The 20,128-nt window shown below is 37.3% G+C and overlaps 1 protein-coding gene across 3 annotated transcripts in view; it reads right to left on the bottom strand.

Moving 5' to 3' along the window:
• LOC108709728 (cytoplasmic FMR1-interacting protein 1) overlaps positions 1–20,128 on the bottom strand; it is a 54,179-nt gene that overhangs the window by 19,611 nt on the left and 14,440 nt on the right. The window contains exons 7-23 of one of the 3 annotated variants that reach the window (XM_018249813.2): positions 19,620–19,716; positions 18,794–18,922; positions 18,214–18,318; positions 16,837–16,928; positions 16,236–16,353; positions 15,954–16,076; positions 15,568–15,693; positions 15,292–15,458; positions 14,945–15,092; positions 11,865–12,012; positions 7,466–7,622; positions 6,578–6,674; positions 5,731–5,807; positions 5,535–5,643; positions 4,059–4,178; positions 2,932–3,131; positions 695–782 (exon numbers count right to left, since the gene is read on the bottom strand). In XM_018249813.2, the coding sequence (XP_018105302.1) occupies positions 695–782; positions 2,932–3,131; positions 4,059–4,178; positions 5,535–5,643; positions 5,731–5,807; positions 6,578–6,674; positions 7,466–7,622; positions 11,865–12,012; positions 14,945–15,092; positions 15,292–15,458; positions 15,568–15,693; positions 15,954–16,076; positions 16,236–16,353; positions 16,837–16,928; positions 18,214–18,318; positions 18,794–18,922; positions 19,620–19,716 (2,101 nt within the window). Of the gene's footprint in view, positions 1–694; positions 783–2,931; positions 3,132–4,058; positions 4,179–5,534; positions 5,644–5,730; positions 5,808–6,577; positions 6,675–7,465; positions 7,623–11,286; positions 11,441–11,864; positions 12,013–14,944; positions 15,093–15,291; positions 15,459–15,567; positions 15,694–15,953; positions 16,077–16,235; positions 16,354–16,836; positions 16,929–18,213; positions 18,319–18,793; positions 18,923–19,619; positions 19,717–20,128 lie in introns of those variants that run through there. The other 2 variants (XM_018249811.2, XM_018249814.2) reach the window with 2 other exon arrangements.

Raw genomic sequence — 20,128 nt, forward strand, 5'->3', positions numbered from 1 at the left:
CCTTTCTGTGAGCTGGAGCACAGATAATCTCTGGTTCCAAATCAAAGCTCCAGCCTGTACACCAGTATCTAAAGCTCACTCAGATAAAATCAGATTAATTTAGATTTCTGTTAATCTTTAGAAAAGAAAATCTTAAGTCTACAGACAAGCACGCATTTATAAACATATACACATGCCCTGTGTATTTAGGTACATATTACGTACCAAGTTTCGAAGAACACAGAGAGCCAAAGGGAAACTCATGCCCAAGGCAGCAGAGTATTATACAAGGAAAATAGTTTGCTCCAATAGAAGCTTGTACTTCAAAGAAATGAAGCTGGCTAATGGACCAAGAATTATGGAGCATTATCAGTGCATCCCTTTTTTTTTTTTTCAAACAAGCATCATAATCCCCCCAATCGGCAAAAAATGAGTTGTCTAAATACCACACTGGATTTACAACATTACATCTGCAGTCATCATGGTACTTCCAAGCATTAAAGGGCTAGTGACAATAATTAATGAACACTGTCAAAAATATGCATTTTCTGAGGTTAAGGTCTCAGGTCCAAATGTTTCTTTTTGAAGTGGACCGCAAATACTGGACTGGTAAATTTCCAGCTGAACTGTACAAGCATGTATATATAACATCCAAAATGTCTCTCCTAGTATAGTCATTTTTTTAACTCAATGGTAATTATGTGGATGGACTCACCTTGGAACCAAATAAGTACTGAGGTTGAGCATTTGGCTGCTTGTCCCGCTGGAACTCTTGAGAAAAAGGCATCACCGTACGAACAAACCTAGGGAAGAAAAAATATGCAAGCCGTTACCTATAGAAGCTGGAAAATATACTGTCCGCTATCTTTACATGTAGCAATCTTTGGAACAGTGTATCATCCCCGTCCTACTCCCAACTAGATGTTTGTGGACCCAAAAGTATTAAGTAAAATGCAGCCTTTGATGGAGCATGCTGGGAACCATACAAATACTTTGGATGGCAACATTTGCCCATTTTGCTTCTAGTTTTACAGCCGTATGTTATGTTAAATAACCCCAACTACTGTAAACTGCCTTTAAAGCTGGTCAGCCTACAACAATAAAGGTGTGTGACATGATTAGTGCTAAATAGCTCCCATCTTATTCTGTAACCCCTTCCACTGTGTACTGAATGCCTTAGAATGGGATTGGTGTGCATGGATGGGACATTAGCCTGGAAAACTCTGGAGCAGATGAGTATGAAAACTAAGAGGATGTTGAACATTAGCAAAAGAAAGAAAGAAGAATAATTCATGGGGCCAGCACTGGAAATGCATTAAGTCTGCAGTGATATAATGTTTTATAATGACATATGGCACAAAATGTGTGTGCACATACATTTTTAGTGTGAGCCAAATTGATAGCATTTGTACTGAAAATGCACTAAACATATTCTTTTAATTAAAAAAAAGTAAAGTACTAAGGGTTCATTGTTTTGTTTTCACTTCCGACTCACCCATCCCTGTACCTTGAATCACAAAATGATGCTTTGTATAATAAGCCTGACGCTGCCTGTGCCTCCAGTTTATAAAGGCAAGGAGATAATTGTAAAAAAAAAAAAAAAAAAACTGCTTTAAAAACCCAAGTATGAAATAAAAACTCTTTAAATTTCACTTTTCTACCTTTTTGAAATAATTAAAGCAAACTATGTTTTTAATTAAACTATAGGCAGAAAGTATGTCCATTACATTTGCATTATACGTATCCAATATTATTAGTGAAATATGACATATTGTCATGGTTTGAAAAAGCCATAAAGAAAAAGGATAACAGAAGCAAAATGGTCTCGTATTATAGCATGGACATTGGAAGAATTAAAATAATTTCTTACAAATTGCATTTGTATCACCCGTGCTGATTACTGGATAAATGCATACTTCACAGATAAAAGGCTAGGCAAGGCTTTAGAAACCATTTATTGTGTTATATTTTCAGCCTTGGAGAGTCCTGTTCTTTGCAGAACATTTTAACCTTGAAAACTGAAAGTGTTTGGGGCTCTGCCTGCCATCTGCTGCTTACCAGTTTATTTCAGCAAACAGTGATAAGAAAAAGAAAAGTGCGTGCTTCCTACATTTCATTTCTAATATTGCTTTCTACAAATGATTATGCCATCTGATGAAAATGCTTTGTACATTTAAAGGTATAGGTCATCTTAAAATACATTTTTAGTGCAATTCTTTTGTGGGTTTTTTTTCCATTATTTAAAAGACAAGGAGTAAAATACCCTCCAGGTGGAAACTCTACCTCCAGTGTAGTAAATGGCATACTTTTTATCCTTCATCAGGGCTCCTGTTCAAGAAAGCTGTGATCTCTCTGACTAAGCCCATCCATCTTAATGTGTTACCCAAAACTCCAATGTGTTTTTTTCAGACTTGAAGGTGTGCATAATTTGAAACTTTTTAATTTCATTATACTGTGCAAGCACAAGTGTAGATAGCAGCAAGGGAGCCTTGGGAAATACTAAAAAGTTTCTATTTGCTAGGGTTTCACTTACTCTAGTAACCAAGTGGTGGTTTGAATGACAGAATGGAAAATGAGCAGTAGAGAGCCTGAACAAAATGAAATGCAATATAATGTAACAACAACAACTACATTTAAAACTGCAAACTGACAAAAAGCAATAGTGGTATCATTTATGAATTTGAAAAAATGTAGACTAGTTAAACAGTGGTTAAGAACATACAAATTAACAATAACATTGGAAAACTTCACTTAAATGTGAACTGGCAACATCAAAATTGAAGAAGCAATATTATACATTTTTTTCTAAAATTTGTCATAAGGCAAACAACCGTTTAATTGGCACTGGCACACCTGGCCATGTAATTTTACATAAGCCACCAATGCAATAAATAATATATGTTCTGAATGACTAAATTCAGAGGGGAAAACTGCAACAAACTCCTGTATTACCTGTAAGTGGATCCATTGTAGCAGTAATTTGGAAGAAAGTCATAGTTAAGCTCCCAGAAGACGTGGAGGGTGATTCTGCCGTAAGGAGCAGACACATTATGATTGGCCTCACGGAACATAGCATCAAAACTGTCCAAGGTCAAGAACTTGCTCAACAGCTTGTGCGTCATTCGATTTATTTCAATTAGACCGTCCAGCTCCTAAGAAGCATAAGCAAACAATAGAAAGGATTCATCAAACCTTTATTCTGTTGTTCAGAACATGAAAGGGGGTATCGATAAAATGTGGGAGATGATAATATTTAAAACACTGAATCTTAAACAAACAGACAAAAAAATCACTATACACAGATTAAACTAAGGTTGGTAGCATACAGTCAATTTGTCTGCTGCTGCCATTCAGCATCATCCAGGATGCTTTCAATTACAGGAACAGTAACACGAAAAAATGAAAGTGTTTTAAAGGAATAACAGTATAATGTAGTGTTGCCCTCAACTGGCAAAATGGGTGTGTTTGCTTTAGAAAAAAAAATATAGGTTATATAAACAAGCTGCTGTGTTGCCATGGGGGCAGCCATTCAAGCACAGGATACACAGTAGATAACAGATAAGTTCTGATGAATCCCTTTGTATATTACAGAGCTTATCTGTTATCTGCTGTGTATCCTGTGCCTTTGCTCCATTTTCAGCTTTACATTTGCTGCCCCCATGGCTTGTTTATAAAAACTATTGTAGAGTTTCTGAAGCAAACACACCAGTTGTACTCGTGCAGCACAACAGTACATTATATTTTCATTACTTGAAAACACTTTTTTGTCGTTACTATTGCTTTAAGTAACTGTGCCCACCACAGTTTTCTGAAGAAAGCAGCTGCACTTGAACCACCCCATGTGGCACAGGCCTACTACGTCTTGAGAACAGTCAAAAGGAAAAGGGTCATTCATTTTGCTGTGACCACTGACAGCTCTGTAAACAGTAAGGATTTTAACATTCACTACAGCACAATGAAGCAAAGCCATTTTAAAGGAACGGGATTCCTAAACTACAAAATATCTTGACAATGAATTTGCACTACTAATTTGTACTTAAAGGGGTAGTTCACAAGTGTTGTACTTCTAAACTACTTACAACTATTGAGGTCAGATCTTCACTTTCAAATCGCCCAATGGCCAGCTCCAGTGATCTGTAGAGAGCAGCCGAAATTCTCTGCGTAATTAAGCGATTCAGGTCAATTGATCGCCCTAGAAGCTGTGGTAAAAGATAAAAAATGGCATTAAACTTTATACTTTTTACATTTGCTCATCAAACTGTGCATTCTGATAACGAGTTTCATAGTGCAGCTCAGAACCCTACAAAACTATGAAAATGTTTCTCTGCACCTTTCTTCTTTTTGAGCAAGAAGGGCTATTGTCAGCGTCACCAAGAGCCATTTAAACTACCAAGTGTGGGAGGAAACGGGAGTACCGAGAGGAAACCCACACAAACCCAATCGGATTAAAGATCCCAGCACTGCAAAACAGAAAACCTAACCACTAAACCACAATGCACACTGAATAGGATACCAAAGAATGTAAATAATACAATACTGGTAAATGCAAAAACACACAGTATTTGTCGCAATCGCTTGACATGAACTGCTATGTTTCAAAGTGGAAACTGCTTCACTTTCAGATGACTAACACATTGGGCAACAGGGAGGGTTTTTAAAAAAACTGGTGGCATCTGTCTAGATGTAAATAAATATAGGATGCCAAAGCACCAGAAACCATCCTATTTGGCATTTACTGTGTGGACAAAAAATGCAGAGCAACAATGGAAGTGTCAGTATTTCAATAACAGCAATGCTGCGCACCCTTATTGGTTCTATATGCAACTGCTTTGTTTTGCATAGGAATTGCAAGCCGGCCAGTTCACTGTACCATCACAAGAGTGATGCAACAATGCATGGTACACCACAGTATTCCCTGGCTATATAACCAATAGGTTTGTGTGAGGTTGCTTTACACATTTTGGGGCTGTTATTTCCTTGACTCTCATTGTACTGTATGTGAGTTGCAATTGAGTCAAATCATCTTTAAAGTGACTCTTCCTTCAGCTCTGTATTCAAAGCAAAAATACAAGTTTAATGAAGAAAGAGATGTCTCTCGTTATTTATAAGCACTAAGCTAATATTTAATACAAATGGAAGGAAACATAGAAGACAGATCTGTGCGGGCCTAATTGGTAGACTCACACCTAAACAACAAACTTGTGACTTGCATCTAAAGCAGCAACTCGCATTTTTGCCCACTTGGAATTGCTACGCAATCCAACTCACAAAATGCTATATCCACAACCTGACCTGCTATCTGCTGGCCACCATAAAACCAAAAATGGTCATTATATGCCAGAAACAGTCAACCAAGCTTGCAGGGCAGAGAAACCAACTTGAAGCCCAGAACCAAAACCATATTACCATCTGCAATTCCTACCGGCAACCTGTGAATATCAACACCGCAGGTATATAACCAACTGCAGTACAATATAAAAACAACTGTATACTTTCATAAATAAAGATTCACATACACTATGCCTCTATATGCTTGTGAGGGACTTCTTGCTCACCTGTACATGCCTCTGCTTCAGCAAAGTGTCATAGCGATTGGATGTCGGCTGGGAAATATTTGCTCCCTGATTCTTACAGTCTGCTCTAAGCCGCTTGTCTAGAAGAAGGCTGCAAGTGAAAAAAAATGTAATTATATCCCAAAAAGAGAATTTCCAACACAACTAAATCCTTTCACCATGCAGTTTAAATTCTTACCCGCCAGCTACAACTTTGTAGTGGGCAAATATTTGGTCCGCTAACTTGTAGACAAACTGGTCGAAGCACAAGTTTACCTGAGAAAAGTAAGCAGGATATAAATCAATAAATATATAGGAAAGGAGTCAGCTGGCAGCTTTTTTACTTAAGGATGGCCAGATAGTATGTGGCTGAGGATGCTGAAAGGTGTAGTTCAAGGGTTGAAGTGGAACAAATGAAAGTTTAACATCCCTAGCTAAGCAACCCCGTGTAATGCTTTGATATAGTCCAATCATTTCTAGAAGCTAGGAAGCACCAAGAACTATTCTTGATAGATATGGTGTCTTTGCACTATTGAAGCACACATTAATAATTGCAAAAATGCACATAAGAAATTTTACAGGCTCAGGATGAACAATGTGTCAAAAGGGCATATTTAACAGCCAATTAAAGAGAAATATACTCCCCCCCCCCCATTTTGACTTGAGCTCATTCAGTTGCCTTATGCACAAAAGGTGCATAAACACTATTTGAACTTTCAAAAAAATTTGTTTTTTTACCAGACATACCTGATTTTACAGTCATGTTACTAATAAGAACCATTTCCATACCCTGGCAAACCCTCCCTCTCTTTGTTCCATTGTGAAGCTGAATTCCCTCTACTTTCCCAGAATCCATTACTTCAAAGCAAAACAAGGTAAGTATGGGGTTGCTTTTCTCTCAATCACTTGGAAAAGCACACATTTACATTTGTTTTTGGAAGTTTACGCAGCTTTTCTACATAAGCCCAACCGAATGAGGTTATGTCGAAAAAGAGGCTGTATTTACCCTAAGAAATCTGAACACATGGCACAAAACTCCAAGTTACCTCAGCTTCAATTTCATCATAAAGAAACTGCTTTTTGAACTTTGTAAGTGCATAATGTGCGCTGTCATTATAGAGATCCAGAGAGTATAGGACATACCTGAAACAGACAAAATGCAAAGAATCACATATGTTGTACTAAATAACAAATCCTGAGAAGAACAATGACCTACACACACACACCTATACAGGAATCCCCCAAAAGGACAGCCTGTTTGGTGCGTAGTCTAAAATGATTGAACATCAGACATTCCAAATGGTCATGAGTCCGACACACTCAACAACTTGGCTGAAATTGATTGAATTGCCAACTGTGTTCTGTATTAACATATGTGGATAAGCCTTTGTAAGCAGCAAGAGAAACTGAGATGATCTTCATTAAAAAATCTTTTGGTCATTTATAAATCAACTCCCTCACTCCATTAAGTGAAGATGCAATCAGATTGCAGGGCTTTAGGAAAGGCAGTATTTAAAAACATTACAACATTGTGTACATCACAAAAGATTTTTAATCTTTATTCTCTAGTCTAATCTTTAGATAATGTCATTTTCCTGCTTCTGGTGTTTCAGTCTGGCAACTCTGAAATCCAGGAGATTCTGAATGGTTACTATTTCTACACTTCTCAGCAGCGTCTATGGAATACTAGCAACTATTGTGTCAATTCTAACAGCTGCCTTTAGAAACCCAGGGATTCTGCTCTGCAGGGACAAAGATAAGAAATGTATCCACTAAATGTATCAATTTAGAACAGTGAAAGAGTCGGTGATCTCTCTCCCAGAGCTGCGAACAGTCACAAATAGAAAGTTATTGAAAAAAAAAGTCTGTTTCCGGCGAACGATCTGAAAATAAGTGTAGGAAAATAAAATAAAAATAATTTTGGAAAGCCTTACTCCATCATAGATGCCTCCTTGGTCTCCAGGATATGGTCTGTCAGAATCCACGGCATTGACATCTCAATAGGAAACTGGATTCTGCGGCCCATTGTTAACTCCAAGAAAAACTCCCTGAACCATAGCTGGGACAAGTCACAGCACTGCTGTAAGGTTTCTTCAAGTGTAATAAAAGATCGATTGTAGTGTTAGACATCAGAGAGCTAGTGTGGGCACCGAAATGCAATTAATATTGTAACAGGTGCTCTATTTATATTAACACACTGTATCCCCATAACAACACATTAACAGTAACATCAAAAAATGGAATACTACGATTCAGTTCTTCCACACAATAATTCCAGAGGTCTATCCCCTTTGTATTCTACAGAGCTTTTCTGCTGTCAGGTATGTAACCACTGCCCTTTCTCCTTTTTCAGACTGAATGGCTGCCCCTGTGATTATATAAGATTATGTTTGTCTATGATTTATTAAGCTGGCTGGACACTTACCAATAATATATTACAAAACTTATTTTTTGTACAATTATAGGTACATTATCAGTATTTTTTCAGCCAAAGCATACGTTTCAGGGAACAAAACCCTGTATCAAGTCAAAGTAAATGTACTATTGCCGTTGTTTCTGCTTTTGGCGACTTCCTTTAACTGATCTAAATGCCTACTTTTTATTATATGATTGGTTGTGAAATTTGGTATATTGTTCTACTACTGAAATCCAAATTACATTACATAAATGGCAGCCCACTGATCCTGACCAATAATTATGGTCCATCGATATAGGTCGGGATCAGTGGGCCACTTTACAGTATATGTACGGTTTTATTTAATTTTATTTAATTTTGAAATTGGACATGGGGCTAGACGTATTGCCAGTTTCCCAGTTGCACACAGTCATGTGACTTGTGCTCCGATAAACTTCAGTCACTCTTTACTGCTAAACTGCAAGGTGGAGTAACATCAACCCCCCCCCCCCGCAGAACAAAGGGAAGGTAACCAGATAACAGCTCCCTGGTAGGTATAAGAACAGAACTCAATAGTAAAAATCCATGCCCACTGCGACACTTTCAGTTACATTGAGAAACAATAGCCTGTCAGTGAATTATTTGCAGTGTAAACAGTGTAATTTAGAAATAAAAACTACACCATAAAAGGCATAACAGAATCTCTTTTAATGAAGCACAGTCCATTCTATTTTAATCTCTATAGTGGAAATACTATATTTTCTAAAAATGTCTCAATCTAAGAATGAAGTGTCATTAAATATGGGCAGCATTTGTGTTCTTACCCCCAAACAAAAGAAACTGAATATTTCTGAGCTGGGGCTGTCTTAAAAAAGGGAACATGCTGATAGATGGAGCTCCAATTTAGCTTCATGCAGTGTGCTAAACTGCAGCAGAGGAAGTGCATTATCCTCCAGTGAACTTTTTTTCTTCTTCTAATTTTCATGATACAATACAAAAGGCTGTAATTTAACAGAAATCTGTCTTCTAGCTTGGGCTCATGGACTAGTCATGATCAATATATTTGACTATCTGGCATTAATGAACAGCTTCATGCTGTAAATAACGAATATAATTTCAGATATTTTCAATTATTTAGAACACAAACAAAAAGCAAACAAAGAAAGCAGCTTGGAAATGAGCCACAGTTCCCATTTGAAGGCATATGTTGAGAATATGAAGGTCAAGGCACTGTAGTGGGTGGGTGTAATTCCAAATGCATTATGTTGTGCAAAGTTTGCACAACAGCTGTCACTCTTGTGTGGGATCAGGAATGCAAAGCCTTGTTGGCATTTGAAAATTTAGCTTGACAGATTATGAAAGCACATAGTAATACAAGTTTTTAAATATGCTTTGTAATTTAGCTCAAGAGAATATATGCCAGAATTTATGATCTGATATGCCAAGTCTTTTCCCAAACAGGGTATACTAATGCAAATGACACCAATCAATCTACTGTGTTTATTTTCATAGCCTAAAGGAATTAATTTTTATGTTTCAGTACAGCTGTACTATATTATTAAGCAAAACCATTATAAAAGGGGCACTACATCCTTTGTTCAAAATGAGGACACTGAATAGGGTTTGTGCTGAACATACTGTTTTAAGCAAATTGTTTTAATTAAGTAGGAAACCATTTGATAAACTTAACTCATACTAATAATAAAGCTGTAAGTGGCAAATAAATGGCATATCTAGGTGACTCCTTTATCCCTTATTTTTGTCTTATTCCCTTATGATGTAATACATGTATGGCACCTTTTACCAGGGGAAAGTTTAGAATCACAGGAAGGCCATCTCCTATAGTGCCATTTTAAGCAAATTATTTGAATTGTATGTGTTAATGTTGCTTCTGTTATAATAAAACTATACCATGCACTTGATGGTAATTAAGATGCATAGATTTATATCAGTGCCAAAACAATCCTAGTGGGGTATTTGCTGTTTAAATGCTTTTATGTTTTGGTAAACTTAAGGTATGGTGATTTAAATTAAGGAGAGATGCATTATCCAGAAACCCTCAGTTCCTAAGCATGCTACATTATAGAATGGCAGTATTTATTTGGATGGCAGTACAGGGGAATATTCTCCTCCATCTTCTTTACCTGTTATAGCAAATATTGTCACTTAAATAACCAACAGTACTAACTGTTCCAAGAAATAAAATGTTGAAACAGAGTGGAGTCATATAGTAACACAGAGAGTACCAAATTTGTTAACGTTCAATATGGTAATGCAGTCCATTATTGTGATACTATTTATTACCTCAGTCGGTTTACACAGACAGTTCTGTACATTTCACACCCAGAACAGCAAACAAGTACAAAAATAATTAAGACTCTGGGTTAGTTGTCTGCAGCACAACAGTAGTGGTTTCAGATATGCTAGCACTGATGTAAACAAAGCAGGAGTACGTGTGTGTGTGTGTGTGTGTGTGTGTGTGTGTGTGTGTGTGTTTTTTAATAACTTTGTTTAATAACAAAGTCGCCTAGGCCAAGTCTAGTAGGGTGACTTTCTTCCAAAGAAAATTCCTTACCATTTTGTGTGTTATAAAACCTCGGTTGCTGAGGAACCTACCTATCAAAAGGGCATATCACACATATTTGTGTTATATATCCTATTTGACCCTTATTAAGATATCATGTATATTGTGTAGAGCAGAACATGGTCGTTTTTCCACAGCTCTCTGGGGAGCATGGTTTCTGGTTCATATATGGGTGATATCACTTGAGAAGTGCATGTAAAAACAGGCCCATACCTATTTAGGAAATCCACCAACAGCCATGAGACTAGAGGAAATGTAAAGGAACAGTAACACCAAAAAATGAAAGTGTTTTAAAGTAATGAAAATATCATGTACTGTTGTCGTGCACTTGGAAAATAGTGGATAGCACAATGGTGGAAATTGAAAAAAGGCTATATGGCACAGGTTAAATAGTGGATAACAGATAACACGATTATGTTTTACAGAGCTTATCTAGTATCTGCTGTGTAACCTGAGCATTTTCTCCTTTGAGTGGCTGACCCCTTTGCTACACAGCAGCTTATTTATATAAACAATGGTAGTGTTTCTGAAGCAAACAAAGCAGTTTTACCAGTGCAGGGCAACGCTGCATTATATTTTTATTACTTTAAAGTACATTCACTTTTACAGATGTGTTTAAAAACAATGTTAGAATCTGAAGTCACAAGTTTTATTGTTAGATAGGTTTGTTCATGATTCCTCTTAGGGATGATGCATAGAACAAACTGCCTTAGAAAGTGGTTAGATGCGTTGTGAAGACATACCAGCAGCACATCGATCACACATCATAGTCTTACCACTGAAATTAAGCAAATGTGTGTAGAAGAAAGATTCTCGGTGAAATTTTTCTATGTCCAAAATGGTGGGCCCCTCTAGGCTACTTCTCAGAGTTTTCTTGGAACCACTTTTGTCAGCAATGAGGGATTCTAGCATGGTTCTCACCATATAAAGCTGTGTTATTAAAAGGGAGAAGCATTCAAACCAGGGAATGTACATGAAAAGAAAATAAATTAGACACACTGTCAACAATACAGTTGAATAATAATCAGACAAGCCTACAGAAATGGTTGGGCTTTTCAAATAGGTTACAAAAGTTCAGCTACCTTCAATTCTGAAAGTACAAGTCATACATATGAAAGAGAAGTCTACTTGCCAGTCAGTCTGTTGTTGAATTACAGTTCCTATAAATTTTACGGCTGCTGTTCAACAGCTGGACCACAGCAGACTGGACTTCTCTTTATAAAACACATTAAAACAGTAGGGTCAACCCAGAGTGGAATTTAGGAGTATATTTTGCAAACACAACCAACCTCTTTCACTAGAGGGTCTGTTTGATCTTGAGAAGACAAGCATATAGAAGTAAAAATCGTCTTACCACCAAAGTCTAAAAGAGCTGGATAAGTGTAGGACTGCCTCAGAAACTTTTTTACCATATGCAACAGCTTTTCCATCCCCAGAGACTTGAGCTGTTTGAACAACTCAGCAGAGTTTAATGACTCCGCCATTGTGCGCATCAGGAAGAGCTGAAAACCAGTGGGGAATGGAGAATAGCAAGAAGTGTAGAGCAAAGAGTGAGATAAAAAGAAAAAAATGTGGTAAAGGATAAGTTTTGGGGAAGCATTGGTAAAAAAGAAAAGCAGAAAAGAAGGCATCAGTTAGTAGGTTAGAAAGTCAACGTCACACCTATTTCACATGATATTTTGCCGTTTTGTGTAGATTATAAACTGTGGTGCACAGCTACACAGTAATACTTTGTTAAACAATGCATTAAGTAGGGTATGACAAATCTGGCCTTTAACTACCTATAACCTACAGCTCCCAGCAGGCCAAGGGCTGTGGTTCATAAAAGCAAGAGGGCACACAACATTCCTGAATACAGCAGAATGGCTTATAAATTAGAAATCCCAATGCATAATTTCCATTCTCCATTAGTAAACTGAATTAAACCCCTTTACATAAATTTGCCTTACCAGTTTATACAGAGTTATGTTGCGGTTGAATAGTATATATTAAAAAAATAAAAATGTATATATATATATATATATATATATATATATATATATATATATATATATATATATATATATATATATATATATATATATATATATATATATATATATTATAATTTCAGAGCTAAATATGATATTAATGATGACTATATGGTTTAGTATAGTTACCAGAGGATTATATTCCTTAACAGAGCAAAACACTGAAGGCTGCAGAAGACTGCTCAGGCAAAGCCAGAGGAATCGCAAACACAAGGAAGGAAAGAGAAAGAAAACATTGGTGGTAATCGATTTGATAAATTAGATTCAGTCTTCTATTATTCAGGCAATTAAATCAGTTCCATTCCCTCCCCCTCGATTATCTACTAGGAATTAACCAAAATGTAATGAGGTCATCCATTGCATTTTTAATTTAGACACATTTAAATAAGAGAAAGAAAATTGGGCACATGCATATCAATGAATAAGCTTTGTATGGAATATGTTTTAGGATTTAGTTAATGCTTAAATCACATGTTCAGTACTTGGAAAAGTATTCACTACTCCACCTTATTAAAGGAACAGTAACACCAAAAACTGAAAGTGTTTTAAAGTAATGAAAATATAATGTAGTGTTGCCCTGCACTGGTAAAACTGCTGTGTTTGCTTCAGAAACAATACTATAGTTCGTATAAACAAGCTGCTGAGTAGCAATGGCAGAAATTGAAAAACGGCTATATGGCACAGGATAAAAAATGGATAACAGATCAGCTCTGTAGAACTTAATGTTATCTGCTATCTGCTGTGTAACTTGAGCCTTTTCTCATTTGAATAGCTGCCCCCATGGCTACACAGCAGCTTATTTACCGTATATACTCGCGTATAAGCCGAGTTTTTCAGCACTGAAAATGTGCTGAAAAAGTCTACCTCGGCTTATACGCGAATCTCTCCCCTGCTGCTGCGTGCTCGTTCCCAGTGCCCAGTATCAGACAAGCCGCGCATACCTCCCAACTGTCCCGCGGGACAGTCACTATTTCCTGTGCCTGCGCATAGTAGCAAAGATGTCCCACAGACCCGTGCCGGCTGTTCTTGTTGTTGGATCCGGCATGGGCAGCGGCATCTTGCTACTTCCGGGTTTTGAGTTCGGGTACTTCCTGCTCTCTCCCCACACATCAGAGACAGGGGTTGGGGGGCGCTGATTGCCGGGAGGGACGGAGATCTGGAGGAGGCGGAGGGTTGGTGAGTGGAAGTTGATCTATTGCCTCACATACCTGCCTGTCACAATAACAGCCGAGCTCTCTGCACTCCATCAGATTTCCGTCCTGCCCCCAGTGTCAGTTTGTGCTGCTCGTAGTGACAATAAAGTTTAGTGACTGGGTGGGGAGAGACAGAGTGTGGACGTCGGGACAATTATGCACGCCCCTTCCCCCGTGGCTTTGCTGGCTGGAGTCGGACTCCAACTATGTGCCTGCTTTGTGTGGGGAGACTCTGAGAGAGGGAGAGACTGCCTGCTGCCACCCACCACGACCACATGGTAAACCTTCTCTTCTCTGACTTCTTCTGCGCTCACACAGGCTCACAGAGGGGTGTAGGAGAGAGAGAGGGGAAGGAAGCTGTTCTGCTGCAGAGCAGTGCTTTTGACACTAGGAAGAAAGAGCTGAGGCTGAGCTCAGCACTGAGAAGACAGTGTGGCTACTTTTTTGCAGGGGGAGGGGGGAGCAGCTTTTAGTAAAATGTAGCTGTGCAGGCAAAAGTGTAGTATAGGCTTATACACGAGTCAATACAGGTTCCCAGTTTTCCTAGGTAAAATTAGGTACCTCGGCTTATACGCGGGTCGGCTTATACACGAGTATATACGGTATATAAACAATAGTAGTGTTTCTGAAGCAAACAGCAGTTTTACTAGTGCAGGGCAACACTGCATTATATTTTTATTACTTTAAAACAATTAAATTTTTTGATGTTACTGGTCCTTTAAAGGACCAGCAACAACAATTTAAAAAAAAAAAAAAAAAAATTCCTTAGAATACATTGGAAAAAAAAAAAAAAAACACACCAAGACAAGTTAAAATTTAAAATCGCAAAGCCTTTATTAAGAAATAACTCAACGAAACTCAGATTCCGCTCCTCTTCAGAAAAGGCGACAGTGCAAAGATCCATCGTGCGGCACTATTTCTCCTATAGGCAGGGAGGAGAAATTGAGCGCCGCACGATGGATTTTGATCGCCTTTTCTGAAGAGGAGCACAAGCTGAGTTTCGGTTAAGTTATTTCTTAATAAAGACTTTGAAATATTAAAGTTTTATTTGCCTGTATTGTATACTAATACTGTATTGCCTGTATTGTATACTGATGTTACTAGTGGACAAAGCAGGGGTATGGCCTGATCTGGTTATAACTAACTATACTAGCATTTCACATAATCAAAATAGCACTTTTAGCATTTTACTAGGATTCAGGGGGAAATACCTGGGTGCTCGATGGTCCAACAGTACGTCGAGGAACTTTAATATCAAATCCAGTCTTTGGGTCTTTTTCACCCCTTAAAGCAGGGTCATTGAATGGTTCACACCCAGATCCCCAGTCACAAACAGTCTTTCTGATAGCCTGGAGCACACTACAGAATGCAAACCCATTATCAGTTTTATATATTCTTGATTTTTTACTTATTTTTTTTAATACATACATACATTTACATTGTACAACTAACATGCTGCAGTACAATTAAATATGAATGAAAGCAAGCATAAATAGTGATCTAAAGGCAAAGAGTGCTACTCAGAATGTTGATCTTGCAAACATTTAACAATTCCCACCTTTGGATTACGTTTTTCTTCTTCTTAATAGCTTGTCTCAGTGGCTCTCTTAGTGTGACCTGGGCAAAATCCTGCAGCTCTGCATAGATAGTATGGCGAATAGCATGATTAAATACACTTTCCATTCTGCCCATGAGGACTTGTAGACCTTTAATCATGGCAATGACCTGTGAAGTAAAAGAGATGCTAAACCTTATTACCCATCAATAAAAAAACAAAAAAGCAACAGAAAGCACTAGTGTGTTCAGGTGAGTTAATATAGACAAATTATCATACCTCAACCAAAGCAAATTTCTCCTCACTGGTATAGTTGTATCTTGTAGCACGTTCATATTCTTCTGCATTGTCTGGGCAGTCTTTATTGGAGTATTTATCGGTTGGATGAACAAGCTTCCAGGAGTACTGTTTAACAAAAATGAAAATAAAGCTATATAACAAGCATACAATCTCATTAGTCCCTGCATACCCTAAATCAAAATGATGATTTGCGTGGTCTCTTTGGGAGCAAAAGATATACATATTAGGAGTACCAGTGAGGAGGCTTATCAATCCAAGGAACTTAATCTATCCAATTGATGCAGTCCATACAAGTTCCTAAGGATTTTGACAATGAAGCTCTCAAAAGCAAGTACCTTTGTTCAAACATTCATTTTAGTACATACCACTTCCATTACATGTGCACTCCACTGAGACAACAGCTGAAGCCCTTGCAAAGACAATTCAAAGAGTTTTCGGTACTCTGCATCGGTCTTCTGGGCTTCTTGGCGTCCTGATCCAGTCACCACCTAAAACAGAAAAGACGGGAGATAAAGTCCAAAATCATGCAATGTAATTTTCCTTATATCAATTTCCCTTTCTCTCCCTATATGACCAGAACAGCACTGAATTCAAAAATCTGTAAAAAAAATTTGTATTAATGCAAGGGACATGAAGACTACACTTACCTCACTATTGCTATAGCGAGCCAACTCAGAAATAAAGCGCATGTGGTCTTCTCTAATCTGAATCATCTGCTCACATATATTATATTGTGGACTGCTGCTCGATGAGGTACAGGTCCATCTGTTTCAGAAGAAAACAAAAACATTACATCCATGTTTCTGGGGGGGGGCATTTCAAGTCGAAAAAATGTCAACTGTATGATTTGTTACTTTAAAGAGCAAGTAATTTGTGATGCTTTCATTGTACTTCATGGAGCTTACATACCAATACTGGTGATTGATGTCTCTTCCTGCTGCGGGTTCGGGGTACTGGACCCAGACCACTCAACAGAAGCGGTGAGTGACCCACATTATTAAAATACACAGAGTGATTGTTTCAAGCGGAGGGTTTAGGGCAAATAAAGTTATTTATTTACTTGGTGAGCGCTGAAAAGATAACAGTTGCATGTGTTTGCTAAAATCCGCTTATTCATGGAATTATAGGAAAATTAACAGGAGTGTGGCTGGAGCACTTAAGATTTCATTTGGATCTCTAGAATTACAAAACTGGTCAATTCTGAAGCTCTTTAAAATCTATAATAATGTATCTTAATTTAATTCTTACCTGGATTTATTTTCTTCATAATGTGCACTTGTTTTAATATATCTTGCAAGTTCAATTTGCATGTCACCAAACAAAGGGACCACTTGTAGTTGCTGTGCTCAGAAGGGTGATAAAAGGTATTGTTAGCATTAAGAGAGTGATACTTATTACTGCAAGTGCTGTAAATATTACCCAAGGCATCTAAACTTCATTATCAAAGCTGTCACAGAAACTAATAACATAAGTTAAAGGGATACTGTCATGGAAAAACATGTTTTTTCCCAAAACACATCAGTTAATAGTGCTCCTCCAGCAGAATTCTGCACTGAAATCCATTTCTCAAAAGAGCAAACAGATTTTTTTATATTCAATTTTGAAATCTGACATGGGGCTAGACATTTTGTCAGTTTCCCAGCTGCCCGGTCATGTGACTTGTGCCTGCACTTTAGCCTTGTTACCTTCCTATTGTTCTGTTGTTAGGCTGCTGGGGGGGGGGGGTTGATATCACTCCAACTTGCAGTACAGCAGTAAAGAGCAATTGAAGTTATCAGAGTACAAGTCACATGATTGGGGCAGCTGGGAAATTGACAACATGTCTAGCCCCATGTCAGATTTCAAAATTGAATATAACAAAATCTGTTTGCTCTTTTAAAAAATTGATTTCAGTGCAGAATTCTGCTGGAGCAGCACTATTAACTGATGCGTTTTGAAAAAAACATGTTTTCCCATGACAGTATCCCTTTAAAAACCTAAAAGCAAAAAAGTTGTGTTATAGAAAATACCACTTGCAAATAAAGTATGCAGAGGTCACAGGTTTTTCACTATGCAATCAACCAGACAAGAAGGAACCTGGATGATTTTGGCAGATTTTGACCAAAAACTATACCTTTAAAAGCTTATACTACTGTGGGCCGATTAATCAGATCAGGGCAGTTTATCAATTCACACAAGGCCAAATTGCAACGATACAGTGCACACGGTTATGAGGGTCAATCATTTCAGTAAAATTTGGCTGTCATTACATTTATTTAGTATAAATGTGTTATGCAAATGAAAGTAAGACAGGATGGCATTGCTGAGACTAAGAAAAAAACAACCATCGCTTTCAGGTTAGCGGCTAGGATGACAGTGGGGTGCTTGGAACACAACCACTCTTGGTACACAAGCAAGTTGTGTTATCGTTGTCTGTTCAAATAAATCAATTTCAAAGAAAAATAAGCTTTGATATAAATAGCCTATGTAAGAAACACATATGGTACTATGGTACATAGTTGTCAAAGCTAAGAAAGACAATTCATTGGTAGAAATATGCTTATTCAGGAATTTTTGAGAACCCACCTAAAGCCCTCAATTGGGTGTGTTTTATGTCAAACCCCCCTGATAGACCATTATAATTACCTTAAAGAACTTGTCTATTTTATTCAAGTTAATTCTCTTTTTGGCGTCCAGTTTGTAAATGTTGCTCACGCTGCCATCCATAAGATACAGCCCAAAGCCCATTACCTAGAATCAAAATAAACTTGTGTTAGGGTAACACAACAAAACCCCCCTGGTAGATGCTATATTACAATTGGCAAGCTTTAAACCTTTTATTGTACTACCCCATAAATACAGTTATAAGATTCTGAAGAATAATCAACAGATGAAAGTAGGCCAAATCTGTCCTAAATTAATTCCTGGATTACAAAACCTGGACATTTCTAAGTTTTCCTTTTTTTTTATATGAAGCGTGGCTGGGCAATTTATTGCCTTTAAACAAAGAATCATAGCTATTACAGTGCATCATTACACAATAAGATGGTTTTAAAGACAAACATTCCTATATGCTCATAAAACTGGGCTTCCACAATTTACTGACAGGTGATCACTGACCAAATGATTCTGTATTATTTCATCACACCAAATAATAAAACTTCCTTCAAAAGCCCCTTAGTGTACACACATTCATCATAGGAAGCAAGTCTGTTTGTGCGCTTACTTTTAGAAGCATGTGTTTCTCCCCAGGAGTCAGATACATTTTATTTTCATAGTAGTCAACACACAGATTAACTATGTCAGCAAGGAGCTCTTCATAGCCGGGAATAACTTCTAGCTGTTGCTGCAAAGACTATAAAAAAATAACCGGCTATAATCATAAGCACACCAGAAGATAACAGAAACACAACGCATCATAACCACACAAGGAAAGACAGAAGTTTTCTTATTTCTCCAGTCTCTGGAAGCTATGCCCCAGAGCATGAGGTAAACAAAAGTAGAAAAAAAAGCCCAAATAATTATTCACATGTTTTTTCTTATTTCCCCAGGTCACAGAGCTGGATAGTAATAATAATAATTAGAAATGTAAAAAAGACACTCATTTTCTACTATAAACACAGCCTAAAGGTAGTAGATAGGCACACAAGGAGAATGAAATATACTCCATTATCTTTCTAGAAAAAGTGGGTATAACTTTCTCACAATTAATATAAAATATGTTTTCTGTTCAGTGCTACCCCAATTTACTATAGACAGTATTTGCAGGTGTATATAAAAAAAAAAACACTTTTTTGTAATGAGTCAGAAGTATCCTTCTGATGTTCGGTTAAAAATGTTTGGAATTCTACTCAACTAACAAGAACTATTTTTTATTCTTAGCTCTTTATAGTATTCATTGGTTACACACAACTACAGAAGAAACTTTATAAATATTATAAAACAATGGGCCTCTGATCTTACTTAATGTCACTGAAGGGAAGACTATACATTTCGTACATCAATGAAACTTGCCACAGGGTATCCATATCTGTGCAACAAGGTATCCATACCTGAGTGATCTTATTGTGATTGGCCAGAAACATAGACAGGTTCTGAGATTCCTGGATTGATTGTGGGTCAGCCATTTTTCGTAGAAACTGAGCTGCTCTGTATTACAACATGAAATAAAAGAGAAAAAGATGAATACTTAGAATCATCACTTTACCACTAAAGAATCGATAAAAGATCAGCACAGATTATTGTGTTTACAGGTCACTTATAAAACTGAATAATACATGGTAAGAATACTGCATTTACTACTCTAATCTGTCTTCAGTTTAAAATAATGTTTTGTTTTTTTTGTTTATTTTTTATGGGATGAGAATTTGGTTGGCCATATGGGCTGATAAAAGCTACCTACTCATCCTCTCCGGAACGAGATGGCAGCTTATTGGCCTGTGTATGTCCTCCTTGGGAGGGGCCTGTCTGACCAATATCTAGTTGATGTTCATCAGGAAGACTTGAAAATTTTATTGAGTTAGAACATTGACCACGACGAACAAATGGATCTTTTAATGTA

Source organism: Xenopus laevis, chromosome 2S (genome assembly GCF_017654675.1).
Source record: "Xenopus laevis strain J_2021 chromosome 2S, Xenopus_laevis_v10.1, whole genome shotgun sequence".
In the NCBI taxonomy this organism is placed as follows: Eukaryota; Metazoa; Chordata; class Amphibia; order Anura; family Pipidae; genus Xenopus; species Xenopus laevis.